The following is a 15,500-nucleotide window of genomic DNA, read 5'->3' on the forward strand; positions in this document are numbered from 1 at the left end:
TAGCTAACAAATTCTCACTCAGCCAGTGACACTCACATCTCTTGAAAGAGTGAAAAACCTGAAAAATGGGCACTTGAAAGATACAGAAAAGGGCAGGGGGCTCGACTCTACCAGCAGAGCTCTGCTTTCAGTAACATTGGTGAGGAGACCAGAGTCCAACAGGGGTGTCTCCATGGGAGTAATAGTCACTCTGTGACAAGATTCTCAGCAACATTCTATCCTGGCTGGTTCTGAATTAAACTGGTCTTTTTGGTGGTTTTCCAGATAACTTGTATTTTCGTCTGGACTCAGCTCGAGATGGCTGGCATCCATGGTCAATCAATTCCAGTTGGCCCTCTCTACAGGGGAAAATCAATGGTGTTTTCACCTGGGACAAGAAGATGTATTTTATCCAGGTGTGCCTGACCACAACTTCACAAATTTCCAGTGTTTGCAGTGCTCAGTCTGTGTGTTTCTAACTGTTTCACAGCGTACAAAGTTTCTGCCTGTTTCTCAGACTATGTGTGTGTCTATCTGCAGACCTGTGAGTCTGTGGTAGGGAAACTATTGGAGAAAATTCAGAAAGAGAGGTTTAATCTCCACTTGGAAAGGCATGGGTCAACTAGGGCGAATCAGCATAGCTTTGTCAGAGGGAGGTCATTCTTAACAAATCTGATAGAATTTTTCAAAATAATGAAGTGTGTGGATGAGGGAAGTGCAGTCGATGTAGACTATATGGATTTTAGCAAAGCTTTTGACAAAGTCCCACATGGGAGATTAATTGAGGAAGTCAAAGCACTTGAAATTCAAGGAAACTTGGTGAGATGAATCAGAAAATGGTTGAGTAATAGGACATTACATGTGCAGTGGACAATGGGGAACCTGTGGATGTGGTGTATCCGGATTCCCAGAAGGCATTCGACAAGGTGCTGCACCAAAGACTGCTGGATAAGATAAAGGTGCACAGTGTTACGGGTAATGTATTAGCATGGATAGAGGATTGGTTAACTAACAGAAAGCAAACAGTGGGGGTAAATGGGTGTTTTTCTGGTTGGTGATCAGTGACTAGTGATGTGCCTCAGGGATCAGTGTTGGGACCGCAATTGTTTACGATTTACACAGATGATTTGGAGTTGGGGACCAAGTGTAGTGTGTCCAAATTCACAGATGACACTAAGATGAGTGGAAGAGCAAAGTGTGCAGAGGATGCTGAAAGTCTGCAAAGGGAGAGAGATAGTCTAAGTGAGTGGGCGAGGGTCTGGCAGATTGAGTACAATGTTGGTAAATGTGAGATCATCATTCTGGTAGGAATAACAGCAAAATGGACTATTATTTAAATGGTAAAAAATTGCAGCATGCTGCTGTGCAGAGGGACCTGGGTGTCCTTGTGCAGGAATCTCAAAGAGTTGGTTTGCAGGTGCAGCAGGTAATTAAGAAGCAAATGGAATTTTGTCCCTCATTGCTAGAGGGATGGAGTCTAAAAACAGCGAGGTTATGTTGCAGCTGTATAAGGTGCTGGTGAGGCCACACCTGGAGTACTGTGTACAGTTTTGGTTTCCTTACTTGAGAAAGGATATACTGGCACTGGAGGGGGTGCAGAGGCGATTCACTCGGTGATTCCGGGGTTGAGAGGGTTGGATTATGAGGAGAGACTGAGTAGACTGGAGCTATACTCATTGGAATTCAGAAGAATGAGGGGAGATCTTATAGAAACATATAAGATTATGAAGGGAACAGATAAGACAGAAGCAGGGAAGTTGTTGCCACTGGAGGGTGAAACTAGAACTAGGGGGGATAGCCTCAAAATAAGGGGAAGCAGATCTAGGACTGAGTTGAGGAGGAACTTCTTCACACAAAGGGTTGTGAATCTGTGGAATTCCCTGCCCAGTGAAGCAGTTGAGGCTACCTCATTGAATGTCTTGAAGACAAGGATAGATAGATTTTTGAACAGTAAAGGAATTAAGGGTTATGGTGAGCGGGCGGGTAAGTGGAGCTGAGTCCACAAAAAGATCAGCCATGATCTTATTGAAAGGCGGAGCAGGCTCGATGGGCCGGATGGCCGACTCCTGCTCCTAGTTCTTATGTTCTTGTGACAGAAAGGCTATTTGAGTGTCCAGTGACATACCACAAGGTTCAAATACTGGAACTCTTTTTGTTTGTTATATACATAAATGGTACAGATGATAATGTGGGTGGATGTTAAATAAGTTTGATGACACCAAGATCGGTCAGGTGGCAAATAGTGAAGAGGACGGTTGTGGGTTACAGGATGGTATAGATGGATTGATCAGATGGACAGAGCAGTGGCAGGTGGTATTCAACCCTGATAAGTGCAAGGTGATGCACTTTGGAAGAAGTAACATGACAAGGGAATATTTATTAAATGACAGGACACTGGGAAATTCAGAGGAACGAATGGATTTCAGGTAATTATTCACAGATTCCTGAAAGCAGCAGAGCAGATGAATAGGATAGTTAAGAAAGCGTATGGAACACTTGCTATTATCAGTTGTGACATAGAATACAAGGGCAAGGAGGTAATGTTGGAGTTGTGCAGAACATAGAATCCCTACAATGCAGAAGGCCATTCAGCCCATCAAGCCTGCACTGACAACAATCTCAACCAGGCCCTATCTGCATAAACTGACATATGGTCAATCCACCTAACCCACTCATGTTTGGAGCTTGGAAGGAAACCAGAGCACCCGGAGGAAACCCACACAGACACAGGCAGAATGTGCAAACTCCACACAGCCACCCAAGGCCTGGGTCCCTGGCGCAGTGAGGCAGCAGTAATAACCACTGTGCCACCGTGCTGCCCAGATAGACGACTGTGTTCAGTCCTGGTCACCTCACTATAGGAAGGATGTGATTGCACTAGAGGAGGTACAGAGGAGATTCACCAGGATGTTTCTGGGATGGAGCATTTGAGTTGTAGGGAGTTGTAGGGAGAGAACATAAGAACATAAGAAATAGGAGCAGGAGTAGGCCATCTAGCCCTTCGAGCCTGCCCCGCCATTCAATAAGATCATGGCTGATCTGTCGTGGCTCAGTTCCACATTCCCGCCCTCTCCCCATAACCCTTAATCCCCTCTCTTATCAAAAACCCATCAACCCGCTTCTTAAAAATATTTAGCGAGGCAGCCTCCACCACTTCAACGGGCAGAGAATTCCAGAGATTCTCCACCCTTTGAGTGAAGAAGTTCCTCCTCAACTCCGTTCTAAACCACCCCCCCTTTATCTTGAGGCTATGCCCCCTAGTCCTACTGTCCTTTCTGAGCGGGAAGAGCCTCTCCACCTCTATCCTATCCATCCCATTCATCATCTTATACGTCTCAATGAGATCTCCCCTCATTCTTCTAAACTCTAACGAGTACAAGCCTAGTTTATTCAGCCTCTCCTCATAGTTCAACCCCCTCAACTCCGGTATCAGCCTAGTAAACCTCCTCTGCACTCCCTCCAAGGCCAAAATATCCTTGCGTAAGTGCGGGAACCAAAACTGCACACAGTACTCCAGCTGCGGCCTCACCAGTGCCCTGTACAGCTGCAGCGAGACCTCCCTACTTTTATATTCAATCCCCCTCGCTATGAAGGCCAGCATCCCATTCGCCTTCCTGACCACCTGCTGCACCTGCAAGCTGGGTTTTTGCGACTCATGCACAAGGACCCCGAGGTCCCTCTGCACCGTCGCCTGCTGCAGTTTTTCGCCCCGTAAGTAATAGTCCTTCCTACCATTCTTCCTACCAAAGTGGACCACCTCGCACTTGCCAACATTAAATTCCATTTGCCAGTTCCTGACCCATTCGCCCAGCCTATCTAGATCCTTCTGCAGACTCTCCACACCCTCTGCGCAATTTGCCGTTCCACCAATCTTGGTGTCATCAGCAAATTTTGACACCATACACTCGGTTCCCTCCTCCAGATCATCTATATAAATGGTAAATAGCTGAGGCCCCAGCACCGACCTCTGGGGCACTCCACTAGTCACCAACTGCCAATCTGAATAGCACCCATTGACCCCCACTCTCTGCCTCCTATTTGACAGCCAATCCTCTATCCATGCTAACACCCTACCCCCAACTCCATGCCCCTTGACCTTCTGTAATAACCTCTTGTGAGGTACCTTGTCAAACGCCTTCTGAAAATCAAGAAAGACCACATCCACCGGCTCTCCTCTATCCACCGCCCTAGACACATCCTCATAGAACTCCAATAAATTCGTCAGACACGACTTCCCCTTCACGAAACCGTGCTGCGTCTGCTCTATCAAGCAATTCCCCTCAAGATGCCTCGCTATTTTCTCCTTGATCACAGATTCTAACATTTTACCTACAACAGACGTTAAACTAACCGGCCTATAATTCCCTGCTTTTTGCCTGGCACCCTTCTTAAACAACGGCGTAACATTAGCCATTTTCCAATCTTCCGGCACTTCCCCGGAATCCAGCGATGTTTGGACAATAACCACCAAGGCATCCACTATCACCTCCGCCATTTCTTTCAGAACCCTCGGATGCATTCCATCCGGTCCTGGGGACTTGTCCACAATCAGCCCCTCCAGTCTGTCGAGCACCGCCTCTCTAGTAAGGATGGGATTGTTTTTTCCAGGGCAGAGAAGTCTAAGCGGGGACATGATTGAGGTGTATAAGGTTATGAGGGGAATAGACAGGGTGAGTAGGAAGCAGCTGTTCCCCTTGGTTGAGGAGGGGGCAGAGTTTTAGGGTGAGGGGCAGCAGATTCAGGCGGGATTTGAGAAAAGGTTTTTTCACTCAGAGAGTGATGGGAATCTGGAATGCGCTGCCTGGGAAGGCAGTGGAGGCCGGAAACCTCACAACCTTCAAAATATATTTAAATAAGCAATTGAAATATCAGAATATTCAAGGATATGGGACAAGTGCTGGAAAAGGGATGAGTGCGACTTCAGTGGTAGTTATTGTCAGTGAAGACTCGATGGGCTGAAGGGCCTTTTCTGTGCTGTATGACTTTACGATTCTATGTACGTGTGAGTTTCTGATAATTCCCACTGCTCACACCCTCTTTACAATGATTTATTTGATAGTGTCTCTCACTGTTCCTCTGACCATTATGAATCATTTCACATTTCTTTGCATTAAATGTCATCTGCTGCTTGTCTGCCCACTAATAAGGAGGGGGGGTGGGGATGTGGCTGGGAGAGAGTCAGATGAAAGGAAAAGTATCAGGGAGAAGGAGGTTCCGAGGGACACTCGTGGGTTGAACTGTGTCTGTTTCAATGCTAGGAGTGTGACAGGGAAAACGGATGAGCTTAGGGCCTTGATGTTTGTGAGGCAGTTAGATGTGGTGGCTGTAACGGAGACATGGTTACGGGAAGGGCAGGACTGGCAGCTGAATGTTCCTGGGTACAAGTGTTTTAGGTGTGACAGAGGAGGGTTAAAGAGAGGTGGAGGGGTGGCACTGTTAGTCAAGGAGAACATCACAGTAGTGCAGAGGGAGGGCGATATGGAGGAGTTAGGGATTGAGTCGCTGTGGGTGGAGTTGAGGAATAAAAAGGGAGAGATTACGTTGCTAGGGGTATACTATAGGCCACCCAACAGCCCGAGGTCAGTGGAGGAAGGCATTTGCAGGGGCATTTTGGATAGGTGCAGGAAGAATAGGGTGGTTGTAGTGGGTGACTTTAATCTTCCTGGAGTGAATTGGAGGGGGCCTAGAGCTGGGGGTACGGAGGGAGAGGAGTTTGTGAAATGTGTTTTGGAAGGGTCCCTAGAGCAGTACGTAACTAGCCCGACTAGGGAAGGGGCTATACTGGATTTAGTGTTGGGAAACGAGCCGGGGCAGGTGGGTGAGGTAGAGGTAGGCGAACATGTGGCTAATAGTGACCACAAGTCCGTCTACTTTAGGATAAAAATGGAAAGGGACGAGTGCCGGCCGAACGGGAGTGTGCTGAACTGGGGAAAGGCGAGCTATAGCAGGATTAGGAGGGAGCTGCAGGACACTGATTGGGAGGGACTGTTAGCTGGAAAGTCCACGGTTGGCAAGTGGGAGGCTTTTAAGGGCAAAATGAAATGGCTGCAGGGGAGGTATGTTCCGGTTAAGCGGGAGGATGGGAAAGGTAGGATTAGAGAGCCGTGGATTACAGGGGGTATTGAAGACTTGGTCAGGAAGAAGAGGGAGGCGTATGTTAGGTCGAAACAACTGGGTACGGAGAGTGCGCTGGAGGAATATAGAGAGAGTAGGAGGGGGAGCTAAAAAGGGGAATTAGAAAGGCGAAGAGAGGGCATGAAATGGCTTTGGCTGATAGGATTAAGGAAAATCCAAAGGCATTTTATTCCTATATTAGGAGCAAGAGAGTAGTTAGAGGGAAAATTGGTCCTCTTAGGGACAAAAGAGGGGAGTTATGTATTGAGTCGGAGGGAATGGGGGAGATCCTGAATGAATACTTTGCGTCGGTATTCACGAAGGAGAGGGGTTCGGAATCGTGCAGAGTCTTGGAGGGAGCTGAGGATCAGTTGCAGGAAATATCTATTACGAGGGAGGAAGTGCTAGGGCTTTTAGGTAGCGTAAGGACGGATAAAGCTCCGGGGCCTGATGGTATTTATCCCAGGCTGCTTAGGGAGGTGAAAGATGACATTGCTGGGCCTCTGGCGCAAATCTTTGTCTCTTCTTTGGACACAGGTGAGGTCCCAGAAGACTGGAGGGTAGCAAATGTTGTACCGCTGATCAAAAAAGGTAGTAGGGATAACCCTGGAAATTATAGACCAGTGAGTTTGACATCGGTGGTAGGGAAATTAATGGAAAAAATACTTAGGGGTAGGATGTATGAGCATTTGGAGCGTTGCGATCTGATTAGGGATACGCAACATGGCTTTGTTAGAGGGAGGTCTTGCCTTACGAATCTGGTAGAATTCTTTGAGGAGGTGACAAAAACGGTTGAGGATGGGCGAGCCGTTGATGTCATCTATATGGATTTCAGTAAGGCGTTTGACAAAGTCCCTCATGGTAGGCTGGTAGAAAAGGTTAAGGCACATGGGATACAAGGGCAGGTAGGTAGGTGGATTGAGAACTGGCTGGGCAATAGGAGACAAAGGGTAGTTGTTGAGGGGACCTTTTCGGGCTGGAGGCCAGTGACCAGTGGTGTGCTGCAGGGCTCAGTACTGGGACCTCTCCTCTTTGTAGTATACATAAATGACTTGGAAGAGAGCGTACGTGGTGTGATCAGCAAGTTTGCGGATGACACCAAGATGGCAGGATTGGCGGATACTGAGGAGGAATGTCAGGTGATACAGCAGGATATAGATAGGTTGGTATATTGGGCAGATAGATGGCAGATGGAATTTAATCCTGACAAATGCGAGGTGATGCATTTTGGAAGGAATAATGCAGAGAGGAGCTATGTGATAAAAGGTAGACAGATTGGGAGTATAGAAATACAGAGGAACCTGGGAGTGCAAGTTCACAAGTCTATGAAGGTTGCGACACAAGTAGAGAAGGTTGTTAGGAAGGCTTATGGAATGCTAGCCTTTATAGGAAGGGGTATAGAGTATAGGAGCTGCCGTCTAATGTTTCAGTTGTATAGAACGTTGGTTAGACCGCATTTGGAGTACTGCGTCCAGTTCTGGTCACCTTACTACCGGAAGGACATGGAGTCTCTGGAAAGGGTGCAGAGGAGGTTTACCAGGATGTTGCCTGGCATGGAGGGGCTGGGTTACGAGGAAAGGTTGGAGAAACTGGGACTTTTCTCCTTGGAAAGACGGAGATTGAGGGGGGACATGATAGAGATATATAAGATACTGAAGGGAATAGAACATAGAACATAGAACATAGAACATTACAGCGCAGAACAGGCCCTTCGGCCCACGATGTTGCGCCGACCAGTTACAAAAACAATGACCCACTAGCCTATACCAATCCCTTTTCGTCCATAGATAGAGTCAATAGTGAGAGACTGCTCCCTAGACTGGGTACGAACACGAGAGGTCATGATTTAAGGGTGAGGGGGGAGAGGTATAATTTGGATGTGAGAGGAAGGTTCTTTACGCAGAGAGTTGTGGGGGTATGGAATGTGCTACCAAGTAGGGTGGTGGGGGCAGGAACGTTGGACTCGTTTAAGGTTCAGTTAGACAGACACGAGTGAAACGAGGATGGAGGGTTATAGTAGGGGCTATTAAATAAGGTCAGAACCTCGGGAGACACCGGAAAAGCAGACTTGTAAGTTAACGTTTTTGTCTTTTTATTCCGCAGGTGGAGGTCCACCTCGTTGTCAAACGAGGGGCATGCACACGGTGGGTCGTGCGTGGGCTGCTCTTGGAGGTTCCGGGAGTGGCCTAGTACTTCGTGTCGGTGTGTGTGCTTGATCCTGGACTGGTAGACGGGCGCCGCAACAGCTCAGTGACTAGCACTGCTGGCTGTGCAGATACATGGATTTGGGCCTGTGTCTGTGGGAGTTTGTGCATTCTCCCTGTGGTTGCGTGGGTTTCCTCCGGGCGCTCCGGTTTCCTCCCACACCCCAAAGATGTGCTCTTAGGCTGATTGGTTTACTAAATTGACACTATTCTCCCCTGAATCTGGCTAAGTCAGGGGTTCCATTCGTAGACATGCAGGGTAGAATAGGTGTAGGGTGATGCGGCGGCGCGGGCTCGTTGGGCCGAAGGGCCTGTTTCCCGTGCTGGGTTGTTCTTTGTTCTTTGTTCTTTGTTCCACTAACTTGTCCATGTGACGTTCTACACTATCCACCTCGCAGTTCACATTGATTCCAAATTTCAAATCATCCTCACAATTTGAAATAGTGCTCTGTTTACCGAGGCCATTAATAAATGTCAAGAAAAGCAGGGGCCACAACTCTGATCCCTGCGGAACTCTACTGTAAACCAGTCCAAAAAGAAACATTCACCAATACTCTGTTCCCTGTCACCCAGTCACCCAGTCAATGTTGCTGCTGTCTCTCTCATTCCTGGAACTATAACTTTTCTCACAAGTCTATTGTGTGGCACAGTATTGAATCCCTTTTGTAAATCCATATACACCACAACAACAGAATTACCCTCATCGACACTCTCTGTGAATCATCGAATCCCTACAGTGCAAAAGGAGGCCATTCGGGCCATCGAGTCTGCACTAACCACAGTCCATCAGGCCCTATCCCCATAACTTCATGCATTTACCCTAGCTGGTCCCCCTTATACTAAGGGGCAATTTATCTCAGCCAGTCAAACTAACTCACCCATCTTTGGACTGTGGGAGGAAACCAGAGCACCTGGAGGAAACCCATGCAGACGTGGGGAGAACGTGCAGACTCCACACAGACAGTGACCCAAGCTGGGAATTGAACCCAGGTCCCTGGCACTGTGAGGCAGCTGTGCTAATCACTGTGTCACCGTGCCGCCCCTATTTCTGTTTCTCACTGAAATAATAATCACTAATTCCCTAGAAATAGTAGTGGAGGGGGTGCTGTAAAGTCAAATGGAAATGATTTAAAACTAACTCAAGATATGATCCTAATGAATGCTTGTTTAACTTTCAGGGATCACAGCTATTCATATACAAAACGGAGGCACAGTACACACTAATTGAAGGATACCCAAAACCTGTTGGAGAAGAGCTGGGAATCCACAATGCCGTCGTCGATGCAACATTTATTTGTCCAGGAAGTTCCATTCTTTATGTCATCTTGGGTAAGACAATTGCTGATGTTCATGTGGGGAGCTGAGTGGGAATTCAGAAGGAATATTTCAGGATTTGATTTGATTTGATTTATTATTGTTACATGTATTAACATACAGTGAAAATTATTGTTTCTTGCGTCAAAGTCACTGTCAGAGGGTCAGTACTGAGGGAGTGTCAGGGGTAGGTTCTTTACCCAGCGGGTGGTGAGGGATTGGAATGCCCTGCCTGCTGCAGTTGTAAATGCGCCCAGTTTGGGGGCGTTTAAGAGATCTATGGATAGGTTTATGGACGAAAAGGGATTGGTATAGGCTAGTGGGTCATTGTTTTTGTAACTGGTCGGCGCAACATCGTGGGCCGAAGGGCCTGTTCTGCGCTGTAATGTTCTATGTTCTATGTTCTATGTCAGAGGGTCAGTGCTGAGGGAGTGCCGCACTGTCAGAGGGTCAGTGCTGAGGGAGTGCCGCACTGTTGGAGGGTCAGTGCTGAGGGAGTGCCGCACTGTCAGAGGGTCAGTGCTGAGGGAGTGCCGCACTGTCAGAGGGTCAGTGCTGAGGGAGTGCCGCACTGTCAGAGGGTCAGTGCTGAGGGAGTGCCGCACTGTCAGAGGGTCAGTACTGAGGGAGTGCCGCACTGTCAGAGGGTGTAATGTCCTAACTACATTAGAGATTGTGAGATATAACAAGAGAGAAAGGCTGTTGTCTACACATATTGATTCAAACTAACAACTGCAGGGTTTAGTGAAGAAGCTGCTCCAGTGCTGTGGAGAAACAGAGACAAGCCAGGGAATCACAGACCAGTGAGTCTCACATCTGTAGTTGGGGAACTACTGGAGAAGATTCTGAAGGAGAGAATCTCCATTTGGTGAGGCTAGGTTTGATCAGGAATAGTCAGCATGGTTTTATCAGAGGGAGGTCATGCCTAACAAATTTGATTGAATTTTTTGAGCATGTATCCAAGTGTGTAGATGCAGTTGATACAGTTTACATGGATTTCAGCAAAGCCTTTGACAAAGTCCCACGTGGGAGACTTATTAAGAAGGTAAATGCACATGGGATACAGGGTGATCTGATGAAGTGAATTCATAATTGGCCTAGGAGACAGAGGATGGTACAGATGGCTGCTTCAGTGACCGGGGTCCAGGGACCAGTGACGTACCACAGGGGTCCGTGCCGTGCCCCCTATTGTTCGTCATTTATATAAATGACATTGATGACTGTGTGGGGGGTAGAATTGGTAAATTTGCTGATGACACAAAGATTGGCCGGGTGGTTAACAGTGAGGTTGAGAGTCTTGGGTGACAGCAAGACATTGACAAGATGGTCAAATGGGTGGGTGAGTGGCAGATGGAATTTAACTCTGAAAAGTGACAGGTGATGCACTTTGGAAGGAGTAATTTGATAAGGAAATATTCTATAAAGGTCTGACACTGGGAAGTTCGGAAGAACAAAGGAACTTTGCTGTGTTTGTTCACAGATCTCTGAAGGTGGAAAGGCAGGTTAATAGGGTGGTGAAGAAGGCATATGGCACACTCGCCTTTATCAATTGGGGTGAGGACATGATGGAGTTGTATAAAACTTTGGTGAGGCCACAGCTGGAATACTGTGTGCAGTTCTGGTCACCACATTACCGGGAGGATGTGATTGCACTGGAGGGGGTGCGGAGGAGATTCACCAGGATGCTGCCTGGGATGGAGCAGTTAAATTATGAAGAGAGGTTGGGTAGGCTTGGATTGTTTCCATTGGAACAGAGAAGACTGAGGAGGCGACCTGATCAAGGTGTTCAAGATTATGATAGACACGGACAGAGTGGATAAGGAGCAGCTGTTCCCCTTAGTTGAAGGGTCAGTCACAAGGGACACAAGTTAAAAGTGAGGGGTAGAAGGTTTAGGGGGGATTTGAGGAAAAAGTGTTTTAACCAGGGTGGGTTGATGGTCTGGAATGCGCTGCCTGGGAGGGTGATGGAAGCGGGATGCCTCACATCCTTTAAAAAGTACCTGGATGAGTAATTGGCATATCATCACATTCAGGGCTCTGGGCCAGGGGCTGGTAGAGTGGGATTGGGTGGGCAGATCAGGGTCTTTCATGCATTGGTACAGACTCAATGGGCTGAAGGGCCTCTTCTGTATTGCAGTATTCTGTGAAAACAGCAGCCTCTGCAATATTGTAATGACCTCACAATCAAATCATGTGACCAGCTCTTAAAGCAACCTGCAACCTGCTTAAATATATAACAACCCTTCCCCTTTACTTCTGTGGTCATGACAACCAATTACTATAATGTTATACACAGGATCAATAACATTCTGAACACAGGGCTATGCATCATTAATCATTATACACAGCCGATCAGAAAGTCAATCAGGAAGATATGTATTCACCTTTGGTTGCACGAGATATTCTGGAATTTGACTATCCTTGACCCTAGAATTATGATTTGGAACTTCAGTAGGCACTTCTTCTCTTGGAATTAATTCTGTATCATTCTCAAGTTAAGTATTTATTAGTGTCACAAGTAGGCTTACATTAACACTGCAGTGGAGTTACTGTGAAAATCCCCTGATCGCCACAATCTGGCGCCTGTTCGGGTACACTGAGGGAGAATTTAGCACGGTCAATGCACCGAACCAGCACGTCTTTCGGACTGTGGGTGGAAACCGGAGCACCCGGAGGAAACCCACGCAGACATGGGGAGAACGTGCAGACTCCACACAGACAGTGATGCAAGCCAGGCATCGAACCCAGGTCTTGGTGCTGTGAGGCAGCAGTGCTAACCACTGTGTCACTGTGCCAGTATAGTAGCAAAGACACAATCATCAGGCAACTCAGATTAGGTAAGTCTTCTGCAGTAATATTCACAACTCTCAGGATCAAAGAAGTCAGTACTTGTGAGGATAATTTTGAGAAATTGCTCTGTTTTCATGCTTTTATTTAAGTTTGATTAAGATTTGTTTCTCTCTCCCCCAAACTGAAATTCAATCATTTTGTGATCACTGCTGCCTCGGGACACCTTCACTATGAGGTTATTAATTCAGCTAGCCTCATTGCACAATACTAACTTTAGTATAATTTGTGCTGTGATTGGCTTTAGAATGTACTGCTCTGAGAACTGGTTCTGAAAACTCCAGCAACTCAACATCCAGGCTCCCTTTGCCAATCTGAATCGTCCAATCGATATATAGATTGAAATCACCTATTATTATTGCTGTACCTTTTTCACAAACCCCCATTCTCCCTTCCTGTACATCTCATGCTACAGTGTGGTTACTGTTAGTGAGTCTAGAAGTCACTATTGAAAGTAACTTCTTACCTTAACTATTTCTCATCTCTTCCCAAACAGATTCCACAACTAAATCTCCAGAACTAAAGAAATCTCTCTATGTTATACCAATTAACAGAGCTTCCTCTCCACCTTTTCCCTGCTTCCTGCCCTTCCTAAATGTTAGCTACCCTTGAATATTCAGGTTTCAGTCTTTGTCTCCTGTAACCATTTCTCTGTAATTGCTATCAGACCATGTCTTTATTTGAAGTGTCAATTCATCTGTCTTGTTATTGCTGCCAAATATTCTGTGTACTCAGTGCTACAGGAGGGGAACAAAAATCTACCCCACTATACCCAGTGTATGGCTGGGACCAAAACAGCCAATCACACTCCGAGATACACCACACACCCAATCACACGCCAGGACAGATAACACAGCCAATCAGACACCAGGACAAATCACACAGCCAATCACATTCCAAGATGTCACATAGCCAATCATAACACTGAGATAGATCACTTGGTCAATTAATAAAAGCAAAATTACTGCAGATGCTGGAATCTGAAATCAAAAGAGAAAGTGCTGGAAAATCTCAGCAGGTCTGGCAGCATCTGTAAGGAGATACAAAGCTGACACAGGTCATTCGGACTCAAAACATCAGCTCTTTTCTCTCCTTACAGATGCTGCCAGACCTGCTGAGATTTTCCAGCATTTTCTCTTTTAGTTTCACTTGGTCAATTGGTGTCCTGACCACACTAAGATGGTCATTATTGCTTCTGGGATCTTGCTGTATGCAAATTAGCTGCTGCATTCAGACATTACAGCAGCAACTTTATTTCACAAAGCTCTTCCTTGGCTTTGTGACGTTCTGAGATTGTGAAAGGTGCTGGGGAAATGTAATCTTTTCCTGTCTGATGTTGCAGGTAATCAGGTGCAGACCATCAATCTGGAGCAGAGTCCCAGGGTTCTGGATAATGGGTTCCGAATTGGACATCCCCATGTAGACGGGGCCATTTGCGACACGAACGGTATCTTCCTGTTCATTGGCACAAAATACTACAAGTATGATTCAGTCAATGATCTCACTGCTTGGACAAATACTCCAGAACCACGGAGCATCAGCCGGGATTTCATGCACTGTGCAGACTGATTGGAAAGTCTCACAGCAGGCAGGAGGGTGACTTTCAGTTCAGCATCAAATGGGAAGGTTCCGCTGGTCACCAATGATCAAAGCACATTCCCTGAAACTCAGCAATCATTACTGCAGGTTCTCATTGAATATAAACCCTTTCTGCTGACATCACTGTATAAAATAAACAACACTGCAGACTTCTTGCTGATCTGTAATTCCCTTTAATAAAACGGCTGTTCTTGTAGATTCTCATTGTCTGTTTGGGATTTTCAGCAATACTCTGCTGCCTCTTTGGCTCAGGGGCTGGACACACACAAATTACTAAACAAATTCAACCAAACCTTTGAGGCTTTTTCACCTGCAGATTGAGTGTTGTAGACACAGGTGGTGATGTGAGTTACTGACCTGAACAGACAAGAAATATTCTGGAGTAAATTCCTCTGCGCTATTTACTTGTTACAAGATATTGGTTACAGCTTGGTAGGTCTGCAGAAATCTTTGTCATCATACTTAACTACTGGAACTATGTACAAATACACAGTAAAACATTTAAGCTCAGAGCCATCTCCATGCTTGCTGGTACACACAGCTCTGTCCAACAAGAGACTGACTCTGGTGCAGGTCATGTGCTCTTTTACATCATTATGTGAGCTGTACTGTCCCATGTTAACCCTATATGTAGTCATGATGTGGAGATGTCGGCGTTGGACTGGGGTAAAACAGAAAGAAATCCCACAACACCACCTTAAAGTCCAACAAGTTTATTTGTAGCAAACGCCCCAAGCTTTCAGAACAGGCCGTCCCTTCGCCAGGTGGCTGGGAGTTCTCAAATAAACTTGTTGGACTGGTGTTGTGGGATTTCTTTCTGTTTAACCTTGTATGTACCAGATTCATATACTACACGCCTAATGTGAACAATGCACAATTCACTGCACCCTTCCTGAAATGAACAATGTTCCACCACAGATGATCACTGCTGCTCACTGGGTATAGAATCCTACAGTGCAGAAAGAGGCCATTCAGCCCATTGAGTCTGCTCCAACATTCAATCATGGCTGATGTGATTCTTATCCCCATTCTCCTGCCTTCTCTCCATAACCTTTGATCCTCTTATTGATCAAGAACCTATCTATCTCTGTCTTAAAAACACCCAATGACCCGGCCCCTACAGCCCTCTGTGGCAATGAGTCCACTCTCTGGCTGAAAAAATTCCCCTTCATCTCAGTTTTAAAGGGGTGTCCCTTCACCCTGAGGTTGTGCCCTCTGGTTCTAATTTCTCCCATTAGTGGAAACATCCTCTCTACCTCCACTCTATCCCAGGCCTAGCAGTATTCTGTAAGTTTCAATGAGATCCCCTCCTCATCGTTTTAAACTCCATCGAGTAGAGACTCAGAGCCCTCAACCATTCCTCATATGGCAAACCTGGGATCATTCTTCCGAACCTCCTCTGGATCCTTTCCAAGGCCAACACCTCACAATATTCCAAATGGG

The 15,500-nt window shown here is 46.5% G+C and overlaps 1 protein-coding gene across 3 annotated transcripts in view; it reads left to right on the top strand.

Moving 5' to 3' along the window:
• The first annotated feature begins 286 nt into the window (after nucleotides 1-286).
• Nucleotides 287-15,500, top strand: part of LOC145349268 (amyloid beta precursor protein binding family B member 1-like) — a 129,495-nt gene continuing 114,281 nt past the window's right edge. For all 3 annotated transcript variants that reach the window (XM_080197773.1, XM_080197774.1, XM_080197777.1), the window contains exons 1-2: nucleotides 287-395; nucleotides 9,476-9,626. In XM_080197773.1, coding sequence (XP_080053899.1) covers nucleotides 9,567-9,626 — 60 coding nt within the window. In that variant the 5' untranslated portion in view covers nucleotides 287-395; nucleotides 9,476-9,566. The remainder of the gene's footprint in view (nucleotides 396-9,475; nucleotides 9,627-15,500) is intronic.

This window comes from Carcharhinus amblyrhynchos, chromosome 10 (genome assembly GCF_965287045.1).
Source record: "Carcharhinus amblyrhynchos chromosome 10, sCarAmb.v2.hapA, whole genome shotgun sequence".
Classification (NCBI taxonomy): Eukaryota; Metazoa; Chordata; class Chondrichthyes; order Carcharhiniformes; family Carcharhinidae; genus Carcharhinus; species Carcharhinus amblyrhynchos.